This window comes from Mirounga leonina, unplaced genomic scaffold (genome assembly GCF_011800145.1).
Source record: "Mirounga leonina isolate KUSES-001 unplaced genomic scaffold, KU_Mleo_1.0 Mir_101799, whole genome shotgun sequence".
Classification (NCBI taxonomy): domain Eukaryota; kingdom Metazoa; phylum Chordata; class Mammalia; order Carnivora; family Phocidae; genus Mirounga; species Mirounga leonina.
This window is the reverse complement of record NW_023270210.1, coordinates 3,581,983-3,607,790: the sequence shown is the minus strand read 5'-3', so window position 1 is coordinate 3,607,790 and position 25,808 is coordinate 3,581,983. Positions and strand designations below refer to the sequence as shown.

Here is a 25,808-nt window from a genome sequence, read left to right as displayed (position 1 = left end):
GCACGGTACAATAACTATGAGCCTACCGGAGTCCTGAAATAGTTCTCAGGATGTGTTCACTTTGATTCTAATTCAGGATTAAGCCTTTAGTGTCATTTAGTCCTGATCTGTTGCTACTGGGAGATGATGGCACATGTTTTCTGTGTGTCACACAGGCCCCAGATGTGGCCCCTGCAAAATGTTTCAAGATTAGGAATTTAATGAATTGACATAACTATAGCTTTATAATAAGCCTCAGTGTCTATTAGGACACATCCTTTTACACTGTTGTTGTTCTTCAGGATTATCGTGGATTTTTCCAACTCATTGCTCTCCATAGGAATTTTGTAATTAACTTCTGAAGTTATATAGAAAAGTAAATCGAAACAAATCTACCGGGTTTTGACCAGAACTACATTAATTAGTAGATTAATTGGGGAGATCTGATAGATTTATGATATCAGGACTTCTTGTCCAGGGATATGACATATCTTTCCATTTATTTAGATCTTCTTTTGTCTGCTTTAATAAAGACATTACTTTCTGTGTAATGTTTTAGCACACTTTTGTTAGATTAACTACTGAGCACTGTATAGTTTCTTTTTTTTAAGTAGGCTAATAGTTTTCAAAAATATTTTCATTATTGAAGTATAGTTGATATACAATGTTATATTCATTTCAGGTGCACAACATAGTGATTTGACATTTATATACATTATGAAATGCTCACAATGATAAGTGTAGTCCCCATCTGTCACCATACAAGGCTATTACAGTATTATTGACTACATTCCGTATGCTGTACTTTTCATCTCCCTGACTTCTTTATTTTGTAACTGGAAGTTTGTACCTCTTCATCCCCTTCACCTACTTTGCCCATCCCCCCACCCTCTCCTCTCTGGCAACCACCAGTTTCTTTTCTATATGAAGAAACCTATAAATTTATTTAAAAACATGAAAAAGTGATTTGTGTAATTACAGAGATATAACTTTTTTGGAAATATATAAGACCAAAAGTATGTATAGTGCAATTTTAATAAATTACAATCTGATGATTGAAGTTTGTAAATTAAAACATAATTTTCATAATCATTCAGTTATATTTGTCTAATTTCCTTTGTTTAAACCTTTTTCAAAGGTTTCTTGTTTGACCCACAAATTATTTAGAAGTATGTTATTTAATTTCCAAGTGTTCAGGGGTTTTCCAGATATTTGGAAGTTCATTTATTATTGATTTCTAATTTAATTCTATTTTGATAAGACAACATAATCTGCATGATTTTAATGCTTTAAATTTACTGAAACTGGTTTTATGGTCCAGCATATTTTGAATCTTTAAAACAATTGCACATAGAATGTAAAACGTCTGTTCTATAGTTGCTAGGCATCGTGTTCCATAAACACATAGGCCAAGTCTGTTGGCAGTGTAGTAAGTCTTCAATACCCTTACTTATTTTCTGTTTACTTGCTCCATTGATTACTGGGAGAGAAGTGTTGAACTCACCAAATGAAGCTGTGGGTTTGTTTGTTTCTTCTTTCAGTTCTTACTCCATTTTGAAGCTTTGTAATTAAGTGTATACCTATTTAGGATTGTTATGTTTTCTTGATTCCTCTATCATTGTGAAACATCCCTCTTTTTCCTTAGTACTTTGCTTTACCTGAAGTCTTCTTTGTCTGATACTAATTAGCCATTCAACCTTTTTGTCATTAGGATTACATAGTATATATGTTTCTATTCTTTAACTTGTAACCTAGCTGTGTCTTTATAATTAAGGTATCTTGTAGACACTTGAATAGTTGACCTTTGAACAACACAAGTTTGAACTGCACAGGTCCACTTATATGTGGATTTTTAAATAAATACAAGACAGTACTGTAAATGTATGTTCTCTTCCTTATGATTTTCTTAATAATAACATTTTCTTTTCTCCAGCTTACTTTATTGTAAGAATGCAGTACATAATACATATAACATCCAAAATCTGTGTTAATCGACTGTTTATGTTATCAGTAAGGCTTCCACTCAACAGTAGGCTATTAGTAGTTAAGTTTTAGAGGAGTCAAAAGTTAAATGTGCATTTTCAACTATGTGGGGGGTGTCAGTGCTCTAACCCCTCACATCGTTCAAGGGTAGTTTGGCCTTACTTTTCTTTTTCTTTTTTTAAAGATTTTATTTACTTATTTGAGAGAGAGAGATAGCGAGAGAGAGCATGAAAGGGGAGGAGAAGGAGAAGCAAGCTTCCCACGAACAGGGAGCCCGATGCGGGCTACATCCCAGAACCCTGGGATCACGACCTGAGCTGAAGGCAGATGCTTAACCGACTGAGCCACCCAGACATCCCTATTTTTTATTTTTTTTTTGAAAGATTTTATTTATTTGTTTGAGAGAGAGAGTGTGAGCACAGGGAGGTAGGGGCAGAGGGAGAGGGAGAAGCAGGCTCCCCGCTGAGCAGGGAGCCCCATGCGGGACTCCATCCCAGAACCCTGGGATCACGACCTGGCCTGAAGACAGATGCTTAACCAACTGAGCCACACAGGCGCCCCTGGGCCTTACTTTTCTATCCAATTTTAGCAGTTCCAGACTTTATATTTGTGTCCGTTGACAGTTAATATAATTATTAGTATGGTTAAATTTAAGTCTACCATCTTACTACATGTTTTCTGTTTGTCCCATTTGATCTTTGTTATCTTTGTCTTCTTTTTCTTCTTTCTTTTGAATTAAATGAGTATTTAATTAGTATGCCATTTTATCTTTTTTGATTTATAATTTATATCACATGTGTGTTTTATTTGTTGCCCTAGGCAGTTTATAGTGTACATCTTTAACTTATTACTGTGTGCTGTGAACTCCTATTGTGCCACTTTATGTATAATGTAAGAACCTGACAACAGTACATTGTTACTGTCCACCCTCCTGTCGTTTGCATTGTTATTATCATAGGTTTGACTTCTACACATATTATAAACCCTACAGTCCTTTGTTTTTATTTCGATTCTCTTGGACATAAAGATGAAAAAAATTATTTTATATTTATCTATGTATATATTATTGCCAGTGCTTTTCATGTCTTTATGTAAATCTGAGTTTCCATTTGATATCATTTTCCTTTTACCTGAAGTACTTCCTTTAATATTTCCGGTAGTGCTAATGTACTGGCCTTGACTTCTTTCAGGTTTTGTTCATCTAAAGGTGTCCTTACCCTCAACTTCTTTGAAGGGTGTATTTTTGTTGGATATAGAATTCTAGCTTGATTCCAAACCCTTCCCCCAGCACTTTAAAGATGTTTCAGTTTCTTTTGGCTTGGGTTGTTTGATAAGAAGTCAGACAGAGGTCATTTTTTTTTCTCTTGTATTAAATGTGTTTATTTGTTTGCTTTTAAGATTTTCTTTTTATAATTGGTTTTCAGCAGTTTGTTTATTATATGCCTTAGTGAGTTTTCCATCGTGTTTATTTTCTTGGATTCATTGAGCTTCTTGAATATGAGTTTATATTTTTCATCCAGTATGGAAAAAATGGCCATTATTCAAATTATTTTGCCTCCCCTTTCTGGGAATCCAGTTACATATATTTTAGATTGCCTGATTTTATCCCACAGTGAGGCTCTGTGCATTTTCTCAGTCTTTTTTCTCCACTCTGCTGGATGAAACTCAGATCTGTCTTCCAGCCATGCATAAGCTATGATTGTTTAAAATGTTTTGAATTTACTGGGTTTGTTCTTTCCCTGGTAGTTGTTCCTTGATTGGTCTTGCAGAGTACCACTTTGCACAGGCACAAGTTAAATATTCAGCCAAAGGTTCAAGGGACGCTGTATTCAGATTTCCGGAGTTTGTTTGTTTTGCTTTTTTCTTTCTGGTATTCTGCTCCACAAATTCCAGCCACCTTGGCTTTCGTGAACTCTTATTTCTGTCTCCTAATCTCAGTGAGACCACTGTACTCTGCTTGGGATTCTGCTTCACAAACCATGGTCTGAAAGTACCTTTAGGTAGAAAGCTGCGATTATTGTAGGGTTCGTCTCATTTTTGCTCTTATCTCAGGGATCACAGGCATGTGCTGCCTGCTGTCCAATGTTTCCAAATAGGTATTTCCTCTAATTTGTCCAGTCTCTTAGTTGTTCATGGCAGGAGGCTATTCCATGGCCATAAGCAGTAGTCCCTATAAATTTCTGTTTTGATTGTATCTTCAAAAAAAATTTTCTAATTGCTGGTATAAAGGAACAAAATTAACTTTTATATATTAATCTGGTATATAGAAATCTTGCTGAAGTATTTTATTATTTTAGTAAATTGCAGAATCTCTTGGATTTTCTATGTAGATAATCATAGTGTTCATGAATGAGGACTTTTATTTTTCCTTTCCAAGAGTTATTGATTTTATTTCTTTTTCTTATCTTAATGCATTGGTTAGTACTTTTAGCACTATTAAAATGTATTAAATGTTTTAACAGCCAGTCTTATTTTTTTCCTGAATCTAAAAAATTCCTTTAATGCTCTACCTTTGAGTATGATCTTTGTATGCTTTTGGTGGTTTCCCTTTATCAGGTTAAGGAGGCTCCTGTCTCTACCTAGTCTGTTAAAAATATTTTTAAACAAAAAAATATATATTTTTAAACAACTATACATATGTTTTGAATGATATCAAATGCATTTTCTGTACCTACTGAGATGATCACATTCTTTTTTCTTTTTGTCTGATATATTGAATTATGTTTTTTCTAATGTGAAATTATCTTAGTATTTCTAGAATTAGCCTAAATTTTTAAATACTCTCTTGGTTTGGGTTTGATAATTTTACTTAGGATTTTGCATCTGGATCATAAATAAAATTGGCTTATAAAATTTTTCCTTTTGATGCTTCCTTTATCTGGTTTGGTATAAAGAATATACTAGGATTATAAAATGAGTTGGGTGAGAGACTTCTCTGTTTTCTGGAATAATTTGCATGAAATATGATACACCTATTATTTAAATGTTTGGAAGTATCAGTCTGTGAATGCCTTGGGACTGTTTTGTTTAGATTAGGTTAGGTTGCTTTTCTGTGGATAGATTCTTAATTATTGCATTAATTTCTTTACATTTATATGATTTCTTCCAATTTTCTTTGTATTATTAAAGAGGTTTAATAGGTGAAAATATATTTTTCTAGGAAATACATCATTTCATCTCTGTTTTCAAATTTATAGTCATAGAGAGCTGATCATACTACTTTTTACCATCTCAAATTCATATGTATGCACTTTCCATTCCAGAATATGTCTTCTCCTTTATTTCTTGATCTATCTGGCATAACAATATTTTATTTTATTGTGTTTTTTTAAGAAACAGATATTTTTGACCTGTTCTATTGTATTTTTTTTATCAGTGTTGTTTTCTCATCCTATCATTATTATTTCCTTGCATCTCCTTTATCTGGCTTTACTCTTATTTAATTTTTTAAAGATTTTATTTACTCATTGGACAAAGAGACAGCGAGAGAGGGAACACAAGCAGGGGGAGTGGAAGAGGGAGAAGCAAGCTTCCTGCCTAGCAGGGAGCCCGATGCAGGGCTCCATCCCAGGACCCTGAGATCATGACCCGAGCTGAAGGCAGACGCCCAACGACTGAGCCACCCAGGCGCCCCAGCTTTTCTCTTATTTTTACAATTTGTTTTGTTGACTGCTTAGCTCATTTATTTTCATTTTTTTCTCATGAGCATTTAAGGGTCTAAATTCCTTGGTGTTGCCTTAGCTGAATTTTATAGGTTTTAATATGCAGTATTTTACAATCCTTCAGTTCTAAATATTTTCTGATTTCCAGAGTTATCTAAGAAATTTTGTTTTTGTTGTTGCTATTGTTTTAAATATTCAGATCTACAGGGTTTTATGTTATCTTTTTGTTCTTGATTTCTAAATAAATGGCATTAGGACTGGAGCATATGGTTCTTTGGTAGTTGTTGATCTGTTTTATGGCCTAGAATGACCTATTTGTGTTTCATGCTCTGAAATTCCACTATGATGTTTCAAATGTGGTTTTATTTTAATTTATCCAGATTGGGTCACATTTTCCATTCTGGGAAAATTTTAGCCATTATTTCTTTACTGCCTTTCTCTAATTCTTGCTATTCTCTTCATCTGGAACTCCTAGTGGAACTATATTAGGCTTTCCCATTCTGTTATGCATGTTTCATAATCTCTTGTTTCTTATTTCCCACTTTACTATCTCTCTGTAAAGGCAATATGGTAAATTTCTTCATATTTGTATTCTATTTACTAATTTTCTCATCTGCTTTTTAAAATTTATTTTATTTTATTTTTTAAAAGATTTTATTTATTTATTTGAGAGAGAGAGAGAGCAAGCACACAAGCTGGGGGAGTGGCAGGCAGAGGGAGAGGGAGAACCAGACTCCCCACTGAGCAGGGAGCATGACGCAGGGCTGGATCCCAGGGTCCTGGAATTATGACCCAAGCCAAAGGCAGATGCTTAACTGACTGAGCCACCCAGGCACCCCTATTTATTTATTTTAGAGAGAGAGAGAGAGAGGGTGGGGAGGGTCAGAGGGAGAGAGAGAGAATCAGACTCCCCGCTGAGCATGGAGCCTGACCTCATGACCCCTCAGATCAGGACCTGAGCCAAAAGCAAGAGTCCTACCCTCAACTGACTGAGCCACCAGGTGCCCCTCATCTGGTTTTTCTTTTTTATTTATTTATTTATTTATTTATTTATTTATTTATTTATTTGACAGAGAGAGACACAGCCAGAGAGGGAACACAAGTAGGGGGAGTGGGAGAGGGAGAGGCAGGCTTCCCGCTGAGCAGGGAGCCTGATGCGGGGCTCGATCCCAGAATCCTGGGATCATGACCTGAGCCGAAGGCAGATGCTTAACGACTGAGCCACCCAGGTGCCCCTGGTTTTTCTTAATACATGCTTAATCCATCCTTTTGAAATTAATTCCATTGAATATGTTTTTATTTATAGAATTTCACTTTTGTTATTTTTCATGTCTACCTGGTTTTTCTCATATTTTCAGTTCCATCTATTTTGTTTTTCATATTTTTAAACACAATTATTTTATAATGGCTTTTAGATCTTTTAATTATTTCAAGGTCTTGGAGGTCTCATACTGGGTGCTGGTGTGTGTGTTTCCTATATGGTGGATGTTTCCTTACATACTTTCTAATTCTGCATGGTGAGCCCATCTTCAGCATTACCTTACCTGTGGAAATTCTGTGGAACTTGTCTTTAGAGAGTATGTCTCCAGAATGGGTTTGTCTTTGCATCCCTTAGAACCTTATTCAGTCTAATAGCGCCCTTTTTTTCCTACCCAAAGAGTATGCTGAGATAGCCAAACTTCCTTGTTTTCTTCCTTTGTGTCAGGAGGGCTTTTTAAATGAAACCATAGCCTCTAGGAGTCTTGCCTATATGTAGGGAGGAGGTGGTGGGTTTTAGTTTCAATGCTTTGCTTGGATTCTCTGTCACCAAAGAGGGCCTTAATACCCGAGGTCCTTTGTTGCATAGCTATGTTTCCTGCTCCTCACAACAGCACTGGTTGGGGTACTAACCAGCTTTGGTTTTCAGCATCTTCTCAGTGTTGTACCCCTAAGCTCTCCCTTACTTTCTTGAGAGCTTTTAAAGGATGTGTGTTATGTTTTAACTGCTGCTTCTTATTTAACAGACATGTTTTTGAACGTCATTGACTTCTACCTTGAGGCTTTGACCCTGAGGTAATGTGTGAGTCTAATTATACAGTTCAAAGCAGAGGACTTTGGTGATTTTAGGGCCATTTTTTATATGCCCAGGATTTCTGTGATAGCAGCAATAAATGCAGATTTTGTCTATTGTGGTGTGGTATTATGTATACATATGAAACTTTTAACCCACATCTGTCTTTGTTTCAAGTGTTCTTCAAGTTAGTGGATGTTAAAGGAATTTTAAGGGTATGGAGTTAAACGTACAGATACTTTTGGATTAAGTTGTGTAACTTCACAGAATGTTTTTGTAACTTTTTCAAATATATTCATTTGTAATGCTATTGTGACTAAATTTATTGGGGATCAGACAACAAAGCAAGTCTTCAACATCTACATAACGTATGAGAGGGTTATTGGTACTTAATGAAATTCTGTCTTTAAAAGAAGTAGGCATTCCTTAAGGGAAAGGTGCTATGCAATTGAGAATTCTGATTAGTCTTATTGCTTTATTGTGATTCATCATAGACTGATTTCTTAGTAAAATGTTGTTCCACTTTGATTTCAGAATTCTTTGTTACATCACTGAATAATGGATGAGGCTGATAGAGAAAAAGAGAAGAGGTATGAATTCATAACTGACTGATATTTCTGTCAAAGCCCTCTCCTCTGTCTTCTGTTCCTGTTTCACGTCTTGCAAAATCCTACTTCCTTGGGAAAGCCTGACTCAGGGAAATTTGGTCTCTCCAGTGGGTTTTTGATAACCCCTGGCCCCAAGTCTGTTATAATACTTAGTACATTACCTATGTACCTGACAGCCTCCCTCATCAAACTGTGTCTTCCATGACTTACACAGTGGCTGCCAGGAGCTGACAGTAAATAATTGCTTTACATTCCCTGGTAGGTTTAGAAGCCTGTTTTGGGGCCATCATTTGCCTAGAGCTTAAATTCATATATGTTTGAAAAGATAAATTACCTTATTTTTCCAGTTCAAGCGTCTAAAGTAAATTCCTGAATGGGAAGAAATCAGAGAGGGAGACAAACCACAAGAAACCCTTAACTCTGGGAAACAATCTGAGGGTTGCTGAAGGGGAGGTGCGTGGGGGGGATGGGGTAACTGGGTGATGGGCATTAAAGAGGGCACAGGATGTGATGAGCACTGGGTTTTATATACAACTGATGAATTATTGAACACTACATCTGAAACTGATGATGTACTATATGTTGGCTAATTGACTTCAAATTAAAAAAGATGTTTTAAAAAATAAATTCCAGTGCACTGATCAAAAAGTTTTTGTCCAAATTTTTCAGCATGATCTGTTTTTCAAAGGTAAAAAAAAAAATATTTCTATTAGCCTTTTACTGTTCAGCCTTCTCTCTGAGATGGAGCAATGGCTTTGCAAGAGCCTCTTGAGTAATTATATATCATATAGAAAGAATTTTCTTTAATCAGAAGTACTCTTGTAAAAGCAGGTAAGAATATATGTTGGAACAAAGATCCACCACTAAATTCAAGTTAATTTGGCTTTAATTTATTTTACATAATTCTTAGGTTACTGTGCCAGACACTGTGCTGGGCTTTGCTCTGGAAGACACTGAGACAGATGTGGTCCCTATCCTCGAGGACCTCACAGTCTAAGGGAGATGAGATTGGTTTTCATTTCCTCATTTTATTTTTTTCATTTCCTCATTTTAATATTGGTAATTATTATTGTCCTATGAATGATCAAGGATCTGGGTTTTTGCTCAGAGTTTGACATTAACAACTCCCTTTCTCTTTTCTTATTTCTTCTCCATCCATTGTTTCATCATCTGGATTCCTAGACCTACCCTTACCATTAACAATGCTGACTGTTTTTTGTCACTTAGGGATGTACCTGATGTATCTGAAAGTAAAAAGAAGGACCGGTTCAGTACCTTTTTCACAGAACTGCGTGCCGTGCTGCAAACTCGTGGTTATCCTGTAAAAGGAGACAGATCTAAAACAGCGCAGGACACTGCCGCCGCTTCACAGAAGGAAGGTTTGATCTGGGCGCCCCAACTCATCCTTATAGCTTTTTTTTTTTTAAAGATTTTATTTATTTATTGGAGAGAGAGAGAGTGAGAGAGAGCATGAGAGGGGAAAGGGTCAGAGGGAGAAGCAGGCTCCCCACCGAGCAGGGAGCCCGACATGGGACTCGATCCTGGGACTTCAGGATCATGACCTGAGCCGAAGGCAGTCGCCCAACCGACTGAGCCACCCAGGCGCCCTAAAATAAGAAACAGAACAAGATTTATAGCACAATAACATTTATGCAAATTAAGAACACATACACAAAACAACACTATATTTTACAAGAATGCATACATATTCAGAGACTCATCTCAAATGAAACTGAAATCATCCCTAGAGAATCACTCTAAAACCAGGGCTCAAGGAATTCATGTGGATAAAGCTCCAAATAACATGAGCTCGTAATACCCCCTACCCTACCTACCCCCTCTCACCATTCTGTAAGATACAAAAGGATAGTCATGTCACTTGTCTTGTTCGTACTATATTCTGAGCCTCTAGAACAAAATAGGATACGTAGCTAGAGCTCAGTAAATATTAGTTAAATAATGGGGCACCTGGGTTGTGCAGTTGGTTAAGCATCTGACTCTTGGTTTTGGCTCAGCTTGTAGATCTCAGGGTTGTGAGATCGAGCCATGTGTCGGGCTCCATGCTCAGCGCAGTGTCTGCTTGAGTTTCTTTCTCCCTCTCCCTCTGCCCTCCACTCGTGCTCTCTCAAATGAATAAATCTTTAAAAAATATTCAGTGTGGAGGTTCCTCAGAAATTTAAAAATAGAGCTACCCTATGACCCAGCAATTGCACTACTGGGTATTTACCCCGAAGACACAGATGTAGTGAAAAGAAGGGGCATCTGCACTCCAATATTCATAGCAGCAATGTCCGCAATAGCCAAACTGTGGTAAGAGCCGAGATGCCCTTCAACAGATGAATGGGTAAAGAAAATGTGGTCCATATATACAATGGGATATTACTCAGCCATCAGAAAGGAGGAATACCCAACTTTTACATCCACACGGATGGGACTGGAGGAGATTTTGCTATGTGAAATAAGTCAAGCAGAGAAAGTCAATTATCATATGGTTTCACTTATTTGTGGAACATAAGGAATAGCATGGAGGACATTAGGAGAAGGAAGGGAAAAATGAAGGGGGGGAATTGGAGGGGGAGAGGAACCATGAGAGACTATGGACTCTGAGAAACAGGGTTTTAGAGGGGAGGGGGGATTGGTTAGCCTGGTGATGGGTATTAAGGAGGGCACGTATTGCATGGAGCACTGGGTGTTATACGAAAACAATGGATCGTGGATCACCACATCAAAAACCAATGATGTATTGTATGGTGACTAACATAACATAATAAAATTTTAAAAATGTATTAGTTAAATAAATGAATGAGGTTTAGTTTAATAAGAATTATCAAGTCCCTGTTATGAGTTAAGTACTATGCTAGATACTGGGGTTTTAGCAAAGAATTGGATATGGTGCCCATCCTACAAGCAAAACAAGAATAAATTTATGGATAATAGTAATGTAATAAGCCCTTTATGGTTGATTGATAAAATACATTGGTCTTATTTTCTTGGAAATATGTAGACTCTTTTCAGTCTTACTTATTTCTTTGGAGGGAGTGTAGGAGATGAAAATCACTAGGTAGAGCTGAAAGTCAGTGGGGAAGTGACTTCAGCAATCAGCTATGAGAGAGTGTCATGGGTTGTTTCTTAAGCTTGAGGAGCTGTGACCAGAATTGAGTTTCCAGGCTAGGACAATAGTCAGAAACACTGATCATGAGGCATTTGTGCAATTGGTGTGGTTTATTTTTATATTCTGTCATTTCCCAGGCAGTTATACACCCTCTTTTCATTGCCTCTTTATTGAGGGTTCTGAAGCTTTTCTGCTCATGCTTGGCCTCGTTATTATCCAAATCTACTGATAGGAAAGGATCTGAGACTCATACCCACTGAGAAAACAAGCTCTGCTATCAGAATTATCCTTGTCAGGGCATTTAACATTTTTAAAAGGAATCAAAGTTGTATGCCATGGGTCTCTAACTGTTCTGTGAGGAGAAGAAACTTAACAGTTATTGACATGCATTAAAATAACTGGAGAGTGGAGGGCTGTGTTAGGGAAATCCCTGTATTAGTGAAGTTAGTAGACTATAGGTGGGATTGGGGCAGGTGGTGGGTCAGATGTTGATAGCAAAGGCTCTGAGTGAGCACAGCATCAGAAACAGTGTTCACTGGGAGAACTGGAAAACCTTGAACCTACATCAGCTCCTTCATTAGCACTCAGCATTTTCTCATGAGACTCTTTTCTATAAAATTAATTATAACTTTGAAAAATCTAATACCCATAGCTAATCATTTTAATGTGACAGTTTTCAATCCTTTCTTTGTTTTTCTAAAAAGGTGAAGTCAATCCAGAAACCTCCAGAGAGCAATCTGATTGGATTCCATCATTTCAGAGCTATGAAGACTTCAAGTGTAAGACACTGCAAGTAAGAGGGGGTTTGTTCTTGGATTACCTCATATGTTAGAACACATCCAATAGAAGATGAAGAATAGTGTTTTTCACCGTGTGACTAAGAGACCATGCATCTCAGGATTACCTAGGGAGCTTGGTAAAAATACAGATTCCTGGGACCCACCTTAAACTGTCTGAATCAGAGTCTCAATTCTGGTAGGGCCAGGAGCCTGCATTTCTAACAGGCTCTCCAGATGCTTCTTATGCCAACTGAGTTTTGAAAACCACTCATCTTGAGTGACAACAAATACGAACAAATCTTTGTTAGTGGCAAATTAAATACTGTCTGGTAGACCCTTCAACATAGATTGTTAGCCTCTAAAAAACAGGCCTTCAAGTCTTCCTTTTTCCCCTCAAGGACATGAGGTGTTTATGGTTTCTAGCTCCAAGGAAACTGCTTAGTTTCACTAAGTTCAAAGGCCAAAAACTAAAGCCAGAATGACCATGGTCTTTTGAGTCAGATAGATAGGGCTATGAATTGTGCCCTTGTCATTTATTTGCTCTGTGTCCTTGAGAGAGTTATTGTCCCTGAGCCTTGGTTTCTTTCTCTGTAAAATGGCTATTAAAAAATCTCTTTCACTGAGTTGTGAGAATAAGGTGGATAGGTGTAAAATATCTAGCACACTTCCTCACTCCCTTCTCCATGTCATTCAGTTTCCCATATTTTCTATTCCCGTGTCTCTCTGTGTTGAGATCTGAGTCATTTCTTCAGCTCCATTTTCTTTCCAGCTGTGTTCTAGCATGCTATGTAACTGTACAGTGAGTTTTTATTTTTTGACAATAATATCATTTCTAGAAATTGTGTTTCTTTTTCACATCTGCCTGGTCAGTTCTGAGTCTCTTGTTCCTTCATCATATTTTCAATACCCTTTGTTATTTATTTAAGCCATTTAAGCAAATTTATTTTCTATTTTATCTTCAATAATTCCTGTACTGTTTTTGAATCTGATTCTGCATTTTATTATTTGTACTGCCCCTTGTTCATGATGTTTCATTTCTTCCTGGTGTTATTAATATCTTATTACAAGCTCATGTTATTTGGAGCTTTATCCACATGAATTCCTTGAGCCCTGGTCTTAGAATGATTCTCTAGGGATGATTTCAGTTTCTTTTTACTAGATGTCTGGGGTCAGGAACCCCTTAAACTGAATAATGGGCTTGGGCTGTGGAAGTCTACAGAGGTAGTTCGTGAATTCCAGCTCCCAATCTGTGTGAGTGCGGGCTTCTGTTTAGCACTTCTCAGAAGAGACTAGTTTGGGTTTTCCCTCTCTAGCCAGAGCCGAGGCTGAGGCAGGCATGTGCATTCACTGTCTCCCTTTGCTGGATAAGATCTCTTTTGCCTGCTAAGAGTGTTACCCTTTGGGAAGCTTGGTTTTATGCAGAAGTCTCTGATGTCACTTCCCACCTTGTGTAAGCCTGGGTTTGCTTTCTCTCCCCCAATCTCCATCAGTGTTGTACAGGTATTTCCAAGGCAAATACAGACTCCAATATCCCCTTTCCTTTTAATTCCCATGTTCTAGTCATTTCCAATACCAGATTGTTTGCTTTACTTTACAATAAGCTTGGTCTTTTTATGAAATAGAAGTTTTTGTATACTTTATTCATCATTTTAGGGGCTCTTTACCAGGAGGCATTTGTCTGGATATCAAATCCATTATATAGCTGGAAAGTAATGGAAATATCCATATTTATAAGTAGATGACTGAACTAACCACAAATAAAATACCCTGCAAAATATTCTTAGCATTTTTGAAATTAATTTTGAATTAAATGTGAAACAAACTACATACGGAAATGAATCTTCCTAGCTTGTGTTGCAGTTTTGTGTTAATTGGGTATACATTAAAATTTGTTTGTCTGAGTGACACATCATTTGATAAACATCTCATGCTTAAGGTTAAGTAGATTCTGTGTAGGAGGCAGAATAATGGAATTTTAATTAAGTCTGTGTCTGCTTTATTGATATTTAAGGACCACAGTGCATTTTCAGTGTGCTATTACAATTATTTATGCATTTTGAAATAAAGCTATCATTTTATTATTGTTCCACTATTTAATTACATTATTATTCTCTCTTCATTAGTCATTAGATGGCTTTATGATAATACTGAGCGCAGATGGAGTGATAATTTTTGTCGCTGGAAACATCACTTGTCTCCTTGGCCATTTACCAGTAAGTTTTTCCAGTTTGGTGGGAGGGATCATTCTGGTTTATTGTTTAGAGGTTCATCATTTGTTTTCAGGAACATATAACTCATCAGAGAAGATGTTTGCTCAATGTGTCAAAATGTGCACCTGTTTTATTGTCATCTTCATTGGTTTCAGTTTTAGATCTATAATAACAAAATTCTGATATGAGGTAATGCGGTACTGTGTGTGTGTGTGTGTGTGTGTGTGTAGTTTCTAAACTGCCCCTGAAGGCAGTCTCCAAAGAAGAATGTGGTTTTGAAATGGCAGTCTCCTCAGTATCAGTGGATAACCTCCAAGGTGACTGCTTTGCGAGGCAGCCCTCACTGGAATGGATATGTTTGATTTTGTGCATTTCTTTAGAGTCCACTATATACTGATTAAACAGTGAATGTCGTGATTTGTTTGTGCTGGCCCATGGCATCCATTCCCAGATCTGATTTGCTTTTGTTTCTTTATATTGAAGAACAAATTATGATCTCATTTAGAAAAAAAATATAGAAGTGATGACATAGTTTAGCAGGAGACATCTACCCATGAGTTGCAGTCAGGGTCTGTGGTGTCCAAAAAGGTCACTCAGTCCTGAGCTCTTTGGTGTCACTATGCCCTTCTCTATTTTCATAGGACCATTGACTTAGAATATGTGATTTTCGAAAAATTTTTTCTGGACCTTCAGGCTGCACATCTAACAAATATACCACTTAAATATGAAAGTACTACATACCTTCCTATTCCATTAATGCATGTGTATGAAGAGAAAATATTTAGAATACATCCTCCTCCACTCCTGAAATCTCTGTAACTTGGCTAGTTTTGTGAATCATATTTGGATTTTTGCTTTCACTGTATATTACTCATTCCACAGAGTTGTCTAAAGAACTTGACAAACCCTGACCCAGAGATCTATAGTACTCAAGTTTGAAACATGTAAATTAATAGAAGTTTTGTTACATTATTCTTCAGTTAAGTTAGAAGTGGATTAGAAGTTTAGTCAACCAGTTATGCTATTCCAGCTGACATGTTGCATGGCCCAGTTAGAAGCATAGAGAGCTTTTCTACTATTTTCTCTTTATTTACAGATAATATGATACATATCTTTATTTTTCATTCTCTTTCTTTTTTTTAGAAAGCAGTTGACATTTTCAAGCTCAGCTTATAATTGTAGGATACCCAAACAGCTGAATAAAATACACATATTAGAGAATTGTTGAATTGGACTTTAGAGTACTTATATCATGGAAGAAGAATGATCTTATTAAATCTATATTAAAAGAAAGAATGTTTGAGTATGATCCATGACAGGTTAAGTTTTGTTATAGTGAAGACCAGAAAGCTTCCCAAATTCTTGTATTAGATATTACTTGAACCAAACTGGTCATTGAGTGACATTGGTGGATTTTTCCTATTACATGAGGATTTTGCACAGTGATGGTCTTAGTTGTATTATCCTTGTTTCTTTATGTAGTTTGGTTCAAAGTTTTCCCCTCAAGAGAATCTTTTACCTTTCAGCATTTTAGGTAATACACGGACTCATCCGAAGGTAGAGGTGTCTGAGACATGGGGTTGAATGACTAATCTTAAACCATGGACTTGATTACCTGAGATGGGTATATTTAAAAATAAAGCTATGACTATTAGGTCTGTACATAAACATTAAATGGGAATGAAGTTATATAGCATTGCTGAAAAAGACTATAGCTGAGGCATGATTTCACACTTTTCCTCATTAAATCCTAAGTCTTCTTAATTTGTAACAACACACAATTTTTTTTCCAGGCTTTGATTAAAAATTTCATTTTATAAATCATTTATTTTATATTAATGTAGAGACAAAACCATTTCTAGAGTATCTTCCTGGCTCCAGGAATCCACAATTTCATTAAATATCGATACCTCTCTCTCTTGGGCAACTCTAAACTGATAGCATGGTGGATGGAAAGAACTTTGTCTTTGAAGTCAGATAATCTGGAGATTAAAATTTTGTTCAATCACTCACTAGCTACATGAACTTTAGTTTCTCATCTGTAAATGTGGTAAAAAGTACTACTTCGAGAGTGACTGGAGGTGGGCTATTACAAATGTGGGGTTAGTGAAGACCTGCCTTATTAGGTGACATTTGAACAGAGGCCAGAGTGGAGTGAGTATGTGAGTCATGCAGATAACTGGAGCAAGTATGTTCCAGGCAGAAGCAAAAGCAAGTGAAAAGGTACCAAAGCACAAATGTACTTGGTGGGGAAAACGTACGGTAGAGGGGCTGTTGTGACCGGAGCCCTGTGAGCAAAAGGACAAATACTAGGAGGTGATGAGGTCAGAGCAGTAACAAAGGTCCACTTCGTTGAGGACCATTGTAATGACTGTGCCTTTTCCTCTGAGATGGGAAAAAGCCATTGTGGAGGTTGGAGCAGATGAGGGAAATTATCTGAACCTAAGTTTTTTGGGATCACTCTAGCTCTTATGTTAAGAATAGGCAATGGGTCGTTTGTTTTGTTTCTTAAATCCCACATATGAGCAAAGGAAAAAAAAAAGAGACAAACCAGGAAACAGACTCTAACTCTAGAGAACAAACTGATGGTTCCCAGAGGTGAGGTGGGGGGGTGGGGGGGTGAAACAGGTGATGGGGATTAAGGAGTGTACTTGCGATGAGCACCAGGTGTTGTATGGAAGTGGTGAATCACTATATTGTACACCTGAAACTAATACAACACTGTATGTTAGCTATACTGGAACTAAAAAAAAAGGAGTAGGTTATAGGGGCAGGCATGAAAGGTAGAGAGTCCACTTGGAAAGCTATTGCAATAGTCCAGGCAATTAGATGGTGATGGGTTGCATTAAGGTGGACATGGAAGTCATCAGTGTTTTGTAGGTAAAATAAGTTTTGCTGATGGATTAGTTGGGGGTGTGACAAAAAGATGTGAAGAGTCCAAGGTATGTCATTGTAACACATACAATCATGGCTAAAATGATGGCTTATTATCATCATCATGTATTAAATTTATATCTGAAATCTGCCATCGTATTTTCCCATTTATTTTCCTTGACAGTGTTTTCCTTTGGAAAAACTTGCAGTCACTTGTAGTACTAACCTGTAGTTCTGAGAAGCCTGCCCTCCTACTCACCCCACTTCATCACTCCCCGCCCGACAAAAAAAAATTAAAACTGGGAATTTACATGTAGTTGTTCTCTTACAATTCTGAAGCAGATGAAACTTTTCAAACACACATTTCCTTATGGAAAGAGTTTCTCAGCATTGAGTTTGTAAGAAACTTTAGCAGGTTTTGAACATAAGTATATGGTTAGTTTGTGATAATTGTGATGAGTTTTGTTTTGTTCTCCCTGCAAAGCTTACAGTATAGTAGAGAATTACTAGTGATGAATCCTGTTTGATTCAAAATGCAGTCTGAATTTTGTGCAGAGGCTCTTATCCTTCCCTGTGCTCTATACAGTTGAACAGTCTAATTTGAATGTCTCTGCCAACAAAAAGATATTTCTTGCCCAGATTCTCAGTAAATGTCATAGAGTGGAGTAAATTCCTTTACTTTTTTTTTGACATGACTGAGGCTTGCCATACTAATATTCGTGGGACAACTAATAGGTATTTGCAAACTTGACTTTTCAGAAACCTCCTTAACTTTTCACTGGTATTTATCCTTGCTTCATTAAGCTTTGAGTGCCTTGATCTTTCTGCCTTGTGTAATAAGAAGAGCAAATGCCAAAGATTTACAAAAATAACATGGTGTAGATAATGTTTTCAGATCTCTGCCCTTTAACTACAGAGCAGGATCGTTGGAATGATTGTTACATTCACTTTTTTTAGTTGATGGTCAATTATAGGGCATTAATTGTCACTATCACGTTCCTTAAAGAATGTAGTTAATTAATAAGAAACTAATATCCAGTATTTCCATCCAAGGGAATGTACACTCTCAAAAGACTGCTCACTTTGAATTCTTTTATGTGTCAATGCTATCCTTTATTCTTCTACCAATGAAAGAACTGGTGAGCCATGGCACTTTGTACCTCTTGTTAGGGTCTTATTGTATACTTGGCATCATCATTTTGTGCCTGTCTCATCTGCGTTACTGAACTATGTATTCATTAAAATTAGAATTCATGTCAGGATCGTCATTTTTAACCCTCCTAAGTACTTAGTAAAAAAAGAAATTGATAAATTACTTCAGGTAGAATGTCCACAGTGAGGAAACTGGCCCAGTAGCAAGCCAAGTGCTCCTGATACAAATTGGACTTGAGGCAGCCATGGTGTAGCAGAGGGAGCAATGGACATAGAGTTAGTTGGATGGACTTGGGTATGAATCTTATCTCTGAACTTCTGGCTTCTCATTGATTGAACAAGCCTTCATTTCCTTGTGAACAAAATAGGCGATAATTCTTCCTCTCACAGGGCATTATGTAAACTAGTTTGTGTGAATATACCTAGCACAGTGTCTGGCATAGAGCAGTGTTAATCATGTGTTAGACATATGAATGAATGAGTGGTCTCCACTCACCAAAGGTAACTTGGTTTGGTACCTAAAGTTTATTTTATAACTAAACCAATAAAAGAATTTTTATTGAAAAAGTTAAGTTTAATGAAAAATATATTTCTTTTGGGAAGTAAATTTCTTATTGAGTGACTTTCATTGTCAACATTTATTGCCTGTTAATTTCATTATGTTTTGTTTGCTAAATTAAGGTATTATTTCTGCCCTGAATCGAGTCATGCTTTTTCTTGATTGGGATAGGATCCATCTGCTAATTTAAGCATTGGCTAACTCATAGGCTGGCTTCTGCAAATGGTCCATAAAAATATATTTCTGAATTTTGACTGTATATTATTAATATCAATCAGTTAAAAAATTATTTGAATTTTTGGTTCATCACCCAAAACCATTATTCAACTACAAAGAATACTTTGTTTATTACTTTGTTCCTATCACATTAAAAACTCATTACTTAACTTAATGCCTTATATTCAATTTATCCATATGTCACCTTATTTCAGCTACATGGTACAGCCTTATTCATTCATTTAACCAACATTTATTGAGTGCTCACTTGTGCCAAGCTATGCTCTAAGTGTTGAGGATGTAACAGTGAATAAGACAGCCAAGGTCTCTGTTCTAATGCAATTTACATTTTACTGAGGGAGACAGATAATCAACAGGTAAACATATACTATAATGTCGGGTAGTGATGAGTGTGCTATGAAGAAAAAGCAGGAAGGTAATGTCAGGAAATTGGTGCTGTTTAAAATACTTTTGAGTAGAGAGTTGAATGAATAAGGGAAAGCATCATTATAAATATCTGAGAAACAATGTTTCACATTGAATGAAGAGCAAGTTTAAGGGCCCCAAGGTGACTATTTGCTTGTTGTTTTTGGAAATGAACAAGTACTTTGGCTTTTGCTTTGAATAACTTGGGTAGCTGGTAGAAAATGTTAGGTAGAGGAATAACTTGACCTGACTTATGTTTTAAATGAAACACTGTAGCTGCTTTGTGAAGAATGGAGTGGGAGCTGGGCTGTGGCAAAAATAGATGGAGGGAGACCAGTTAAGTCTGTTTGTAGTAATCCAATCTAGAGATAATGGCTTAGCCCATGTGTTGAAAAGTGGACCGATTCTGCCTGTATATTGACAGTATTACCAAGAGTTTCCTGATGGACTGGGTTTGGGGTTTAAGAGGAAAAAGACAAGTCAAGGACAAGCATGTGGGTAAATGGTGGTGCCTTTTACTGAAATGCAGAAGACTGAGGGAGGAGCATGTTTTGTGAGGGAAAAGATCCAGGTACGGTGTTTTGAATATCTTAAAATTGAAATCCTACTAGACATCTAAGTTATCTAGAAGAGTTCAGAGAGAAGTCTGGACCAGAGGTGGGAAGATAGATGGTATTTAATAAGCTAGAACTGGAAGAGACCACCCAGGGAGGCAGTACAGTAAAAGCAGTCTAGTGACTAGGCCCTAGCCACTCCGATGCCAAGTAGTCAGAGAGAGGAGAAAGCTCCAGCAAAGAAAACTGAGAAGGTGTAGCCTTTGAAGCAGAAAGATACCCATATTTGTATGGCATCCTGGAAGCCAAGTAAACAAAATGTTTCAAGAAGAAGGAGGGATTCATTGTACCGAATGCTGCCATGTCAGGTAAGATGAGAATTGACCATTGCATTTGGCAATGTGGAGGTCACTGGTGACCTTGACAGAAGTGGAGTGATTAGGGTAAAAATCTGATTAGCATGGTTTCAAGGGAGAGTGAGGGCTGAAGAAATGAGAGACAGCAAGTATAGTTTCTTTCAAAGATTTTTGTTCTGAAGTAGACCAGAGAAGAGGTGGGGGAGAGAGTGTAGGGTCTAAGAAGGTTTTGGATTTGGTGAATTTTGTGTTGTTTTTGTTTTTAAGATGAGTGATATTATAGCATCTCTGATAAAGCATTTGCATGCTCTGGGAAAGACCTGGTAGACAGGGAAAGCTTGACGCTGTGGGGAACAGGGAAATTTCCAGAATGATGTCCTTGATTAGTTGAGAGAGGATGAGAGGCTGTGCACTAGTCTTCGTTGGAAGCTTATTCATTGGAATAGGAGAAAAAGTAGGTTTCTAACCACAGAAACAGATAGGTTGGTACATTTGATGGCAGGAAGATACTGATGTTTCTTTTACCTTTTCCTTTTAATTGCAATAAGAAGTGAGATCCCCAGCTGAATATGAGGAGGATGAAGGAGGGTTGGAGGTTTGAAGAAGGAGGAAAAGGCAAGTCATGATCACACTGAAGAGTAGACAATTTCCAGACAGATCTGAGTGCCCATTTAAAATAATATATGGTTGTGGGTTTTTCACCATAGACATGCAGTTGCTTGGGTGAAGGTATAAGGGAGATGAAGAGTTGAAATGAACCAGAGTTGGGATTTTCCCAGGCAGATATGTCAGAGAGAAAGAGAACATGGCAGTGATTATAATGATCCACCAAGGAATCTGAGCTGGGTAAGGAGGGATGTGACAATTTGCAGGAGATAATGCCCAGTGAAAATGTGATGAGAATGGACTGGAGGTCTCAGTGTGTGGAATAATTATGGGGAAGGTGGGGTACTTGTATGAGTGCAGTGGAAAGGTAGGAGGTAATGGGCATAGAGTGGGATAATGTGAACCGGGACTTGTAGAGGTATAATAGGTAGGACCAAGAGATGGTGAGAGGGAGCCGATGATAAGCTTACTGGAGGTAAGGAGGTGGAGGAAGTGAGCCATAGTAGTAGCACGTATAACAAAATGTATTTTCTCTCTTTCTCAAGAATGATATCGTGGGTAAAAAGTTACTAAGTCTTCTGCCTGATCATGAGAAAAACGATGTCTATCGAAAGATTGCTCTCAAACTTCCCTTGTCAAACTCAGGTACAGATTGTTTTTTCTCAATTGTAAGTTCTTAGATTTTAAGAGACAAGTAACAGTCACTCGGAGGAATAATAAAAATAAAAACATTAGGGCCAATATAGCAGCTGATTATATATTAATATAATTTCACAAATTATATTTCCAGTATTAAAAAATTTCTCCTCCATTAAATCATGTTCTTTATCATGAACCCTGATAATTTCAGCTTTTTTTTCTTTTAAAGATTTTATTTATTTATTTGAGAGAGAGAGCGTGAGAGGGGGGAGGGTCAGAGGGAGAAGCAGACTCCCCGCCGAGCAGGGAGCCCGATGCGGGACTCGATCCTGGGACTCCAGGATCATGACCTGAGCCGAAGGCAGTTGCTTAACCAACTGAGCCACCCAGGCGCCCTAATTTCAGCTTTTGTATAATTGCATTAGTGTTATATAAATAATGTTCTAGCTGGTACTCCACTCTGCAGGTACAACATAGACAGTATGCAACTGCTAATGTTCCTGGAAAGAAAGTAATATTTTTGTAAAATCTCTTCTAAGTAAGACAATAGTCCTATGAAATAATCCTGCAGAATATGGTAACGTACAATTGTAAACTTGTTTTGTATCTGTTTTTTTTTTCTTAGTGGGAAAGCATATTGATTTTTGCTGTCATTTAAAGAGAGGAGATGTTGACTATGATAGCAGACCTACTTATGAATATGTGAAATGCATCCTGACAGTCACAGATATTTCAAATGGTAAGCAGTTAAGTTTTTAATCTGATCTAGATGAAGTTAATGCATTACCTAGCCCTTCATTGCTAACATAAACGCCCTTCCACTGTTGGTTCTCTCACATTCTCTGATATCCCTATGAGCACAGGTTTTGGTTATAGACATTAATCAGACTTTTAAAAAAGAATCCCATGATAAAAAAAAAAGGCAAAGTAGACAATAAGGGTGCAGACATTAATGGATTACCAACAAAAGGACCAAAGAAAATCTCTGATAAAAAGAAAGAGTAAAGTGGGTGTTCCAAAGGATCTCATTGTTTTAAAAATGGACCTCATAATATGAAGCACCTTGCTTGTAATTGTCTCTGATCTTTTTCTCTGAGACAAGAATTCAGGATACATAGCTTAGACACTTACCTGACGGAAAATACATGATATTATATTTAAAATATGTTTAGTTATATTTAATGATCTCATTCCTCAGTTCCTTGTTCACTAAAGTAGCTTTCATTTCTGCTATTGCAGTTATGAATAAATAGAAGGTTTGTGCCAGTAGACTTGGGCCTCTAGCTTTTTTGTCCAGGCTCTTTGAATTTGAGCAGAGTGCAGTGAGACTGTGAAACAGCAGTGAGACTGTGCAGGGCAAGGAAAGGGGATTTTTGGACATGAGCACTTGAAACATAAAGATATAATTACTGTCCAGCACAATGGAGCAGCTTACTTATGCGAGTTGTAATTACTGTTTATTGCTCTGAGGAAGGTAGAAAAGAGAGGGAAATAGGGGAAACTCCTTTGAAAAATGGAATCCTTTTTACAGAAATGTCTAACATATGTTATAAAATTCTAATCCTTATTGCATTCCTTCTATTCTTAAAAAGTATATTAAATATTCAGTTTAAAATATAGTGAAATTTACAAGGTAGGGTCACATGGTAACATGGTGGATTGAGCTAATAAGAATGACTCTTTCCTTCTATAAAAAACAGGAAGCAATTCTTAAAACCTAACAAAAGCAATTTGATGCATAGCCAAGCTTAAAGAAAAGGGCAGTCCATGGTGCCAGAAATTAAAGGATTAAGTACAAGACTCTCATGGTAACAGGAGGTCTAGGTGATGTCCTAGGTGGGCTACAAATCGTATGTGGGCTCCATTGGCTGGGGTCTGGAGTTCTAATAGTCATTCAAGGACCAAACATAAAACCTAGAGACTTCAAATGATCGGTAAAATTCTGTCCACTGGCCTAGAGGAAGAATAAGTTTGCCATCTCCCTCAGAATTTGAATGGAAAAAAATGTGTCATTTACAAGAAATCAAAACCCAAATCTGTGTTGTGTGGATACAGGGTTCAAATTTACAAATTTTAAGGTTTCAGGAACTATAGGCTGAGAAATAACATAAACACTGATTTGGGGCCATTAAAACATCTAGGGCTTGAACCAGAGGTAAATGGCCCAACAGATATGTAAAAAGATGCTTAAACTCACTAGTAAGCAAAGAGTGAAAAATTTAAAAACCAGTGAGATAGCACTGTACACCCATCAGAATGACAGCAATCAGGCAGTGTGAATAATAAGCAAATATTGGTGAGGGGGTGAGAACTAATACAGTGTTGAGAGGAATGTAAACTCATGAAACATTCCTGAAACACAGAGTGAACTTAAATTATGTTAATTATCCTGTGACTCAGCAATCCCATCACTGGGTGGAAATATACCAGAGGCGAACTTACAGAGAGATCTGTGTCTAAGGGAGTTGGAGACAGCCTAGGTGTGCATCATTAGGGAAATGGACAAGTAAAATGTGGGAAATATACAATATGGAAAACTTTGAAAGTAGTGACCTCTAGGTATACATACTACAACATGGTTAAATCTTAAAGCCATATTGTTGACTGTAAAACATAAGAAACAAAATGAGATCTATACCGCAATGCCACCTTTGTAAATGGTAAACACATAGACATAAAACCAGACTACATATTTTACAAGTTTATATATTAAAGGTTGTAGATGGCAAAGGGTGTCTGTGGGTGGAGAAGAGGCAGAAAGAAAAACAAGAGTGAGGACTTTATCTATGTTCATTATATGCCATGGACTAAGAGTGTAATTAACTCAGTTCTTTGCCACTGAGGTCTGAAAATACAGCGAGTGATTGAGTAAGTGAGTGAGTGAGTAAATAAACAATGAAAATTAGCTCACACAATGGTTGTCTGATATGTTTGTCATGTGTTTTGGAGATTAAGGGTCAGATACTTTCAAAAAACTTACTTGACTACGTACACACATATTTAATACCCGTGTGGGCTACATACAAGAGGAGAGCTAACTTTCTTTTAGAGACTACAACATCCATCCACAGAGTAAGAACACAAGGCTGAATATCACCCTGAAGTCACAACAGTTATTTCTCAGTAATGACTTCTTCACATTTTGGTGGAGACCTGGGTGAGGAGGGTAGCTGGTACAGAAGGATGGCAGTAAAAATCTGTGGCTCAGAATTCTGAAAATTGTCAGTGGACTAACAGCCCACTGACGTGGCAGATGTCAATCTTGTCTAGCCAGCCTGCTTTTCTATTTGATTGTCACATGTGTGTCTCTGTCTCCCTTAGAGCCTTTGCTGCTCTTCAGTAGCTTCTTCCCCAGCAGCTCCTTTGCTGAATCGTGTCCTACTTATCTGCCTCTGGAGGATCGGTTTTATCTGGTGGGGTCCATTTCTCTCCTCAGGGATCAGACCCTACGGGTGAGTATGTTCTGTGTGTGCCTCCCCCACTGTGGCATTGTGGGCTTCCTTTGAAAGGCCATGTGCCCTTTGGTCCCTCAGCTACTGGACAGCGTTGCTGAGGACCCCGATGTGTGCAAGGGGTTGTGCTAAGCAAGATATGTGAATGAGGAAAGATCAGCCCCTGTGTTTCAGAAGGTGAGCATGTCAGTGGAGAGCTCGACACACCCAAAAGAGATGTACAATTATTTACAGGTGGTTTTGATGTGATATGAAAGAGGTGTACGGGGGATGGCGGTGGGATATATTAAGAGAAGTGACCATTTGGGGAGGTGGATAAAGGAAGATCTGTCACGAGGTGAGTTTTGAGGCAGCTCTCCGCAGTGCCTACCACCATTGTTCACTTAGTGTTCTACTAATACAGTACTCCCAGGTTCTGTGTCTGAAAAGAAAAATCAGACTTTAGAATTCACTGGGTAGATTCAAGTTCAATGAATTTATTCACTAAGTACATATTAAGTAAGCACCTACGATGTGCCAGGTGCTCTGCTAGGTCCTGGAGTAATGTTAGGGGAAATAGACAGTAGACAATATTGAAAAGTGCCACGGGGA

General features: G+C 37.4%; 1 protein-coding gene and 1 long non-coding RNA gene across 2 annotated transcripts in view; both read left to right on the top strand.

Annotated features, from left to right (window-relative positions):
• LOC118014156 overlaps nt 1-8,265 on the top strand; it is a 40,859-nt gene extending 32,594 nt beyond the window's left edge. Inside the window, exon 3 of the long non-coding RNA XR_004680218.1 lies at nt 8,209-8,265. This is a non-coding gene — a long non-coding RNA (uncharacterized LOC118014156). The remainder of the gene's footprint in view (nt 1-8,208) is intronic.
• A 766-nt stretch (nt 8,266-9,031) lies between these two features.
• Nucleotides 9,032-25,271, top strand: LOC118014250 (circadian clock protein PASD1-like). The gene is made up of 7 exons (XM_035010407.1): nt 9,032-9,054; nt 9,510-9,661; nt 12,099-12,187; nt 14,297-14,386; nt 21,672-21,771; nt 22,391-22,504; nt 25,087-25,271. Exons 1-7 carry the CDS (start codon nt 9,032-9,034, stop codon nt 25,269-25,271), a joined length of 753 nt encoding a protein of 250 aa, XP_034866298.1.
• The last annotated feature ends 537 nt before the right edge of the window (nt 25,272-25,808 follow it).

Bases quoted from the DNA above. Each gene is read 5' to 3' on its own strand.
- LOC118014250 (XM_035010407.1), top strand. From the start codon at position 9,032: ATGGCTTTGCAAGAGCCTCTTGA. The intron at 12,188-14,296 runs GTAAGAGGGGGT...TCTCTTCATTAG, and splicing joins TCAAGTGTAAGACACTGCAA to TCATTAGATGGCTTTATGAT. The intron at 22,505-25,086 runs GTAAGCAGTTAA...TGTCTCCCTTAG, and splicing joins AGTCACAGATATTTCAAATG to AGCCTTTGCTGCTCTTCAGT.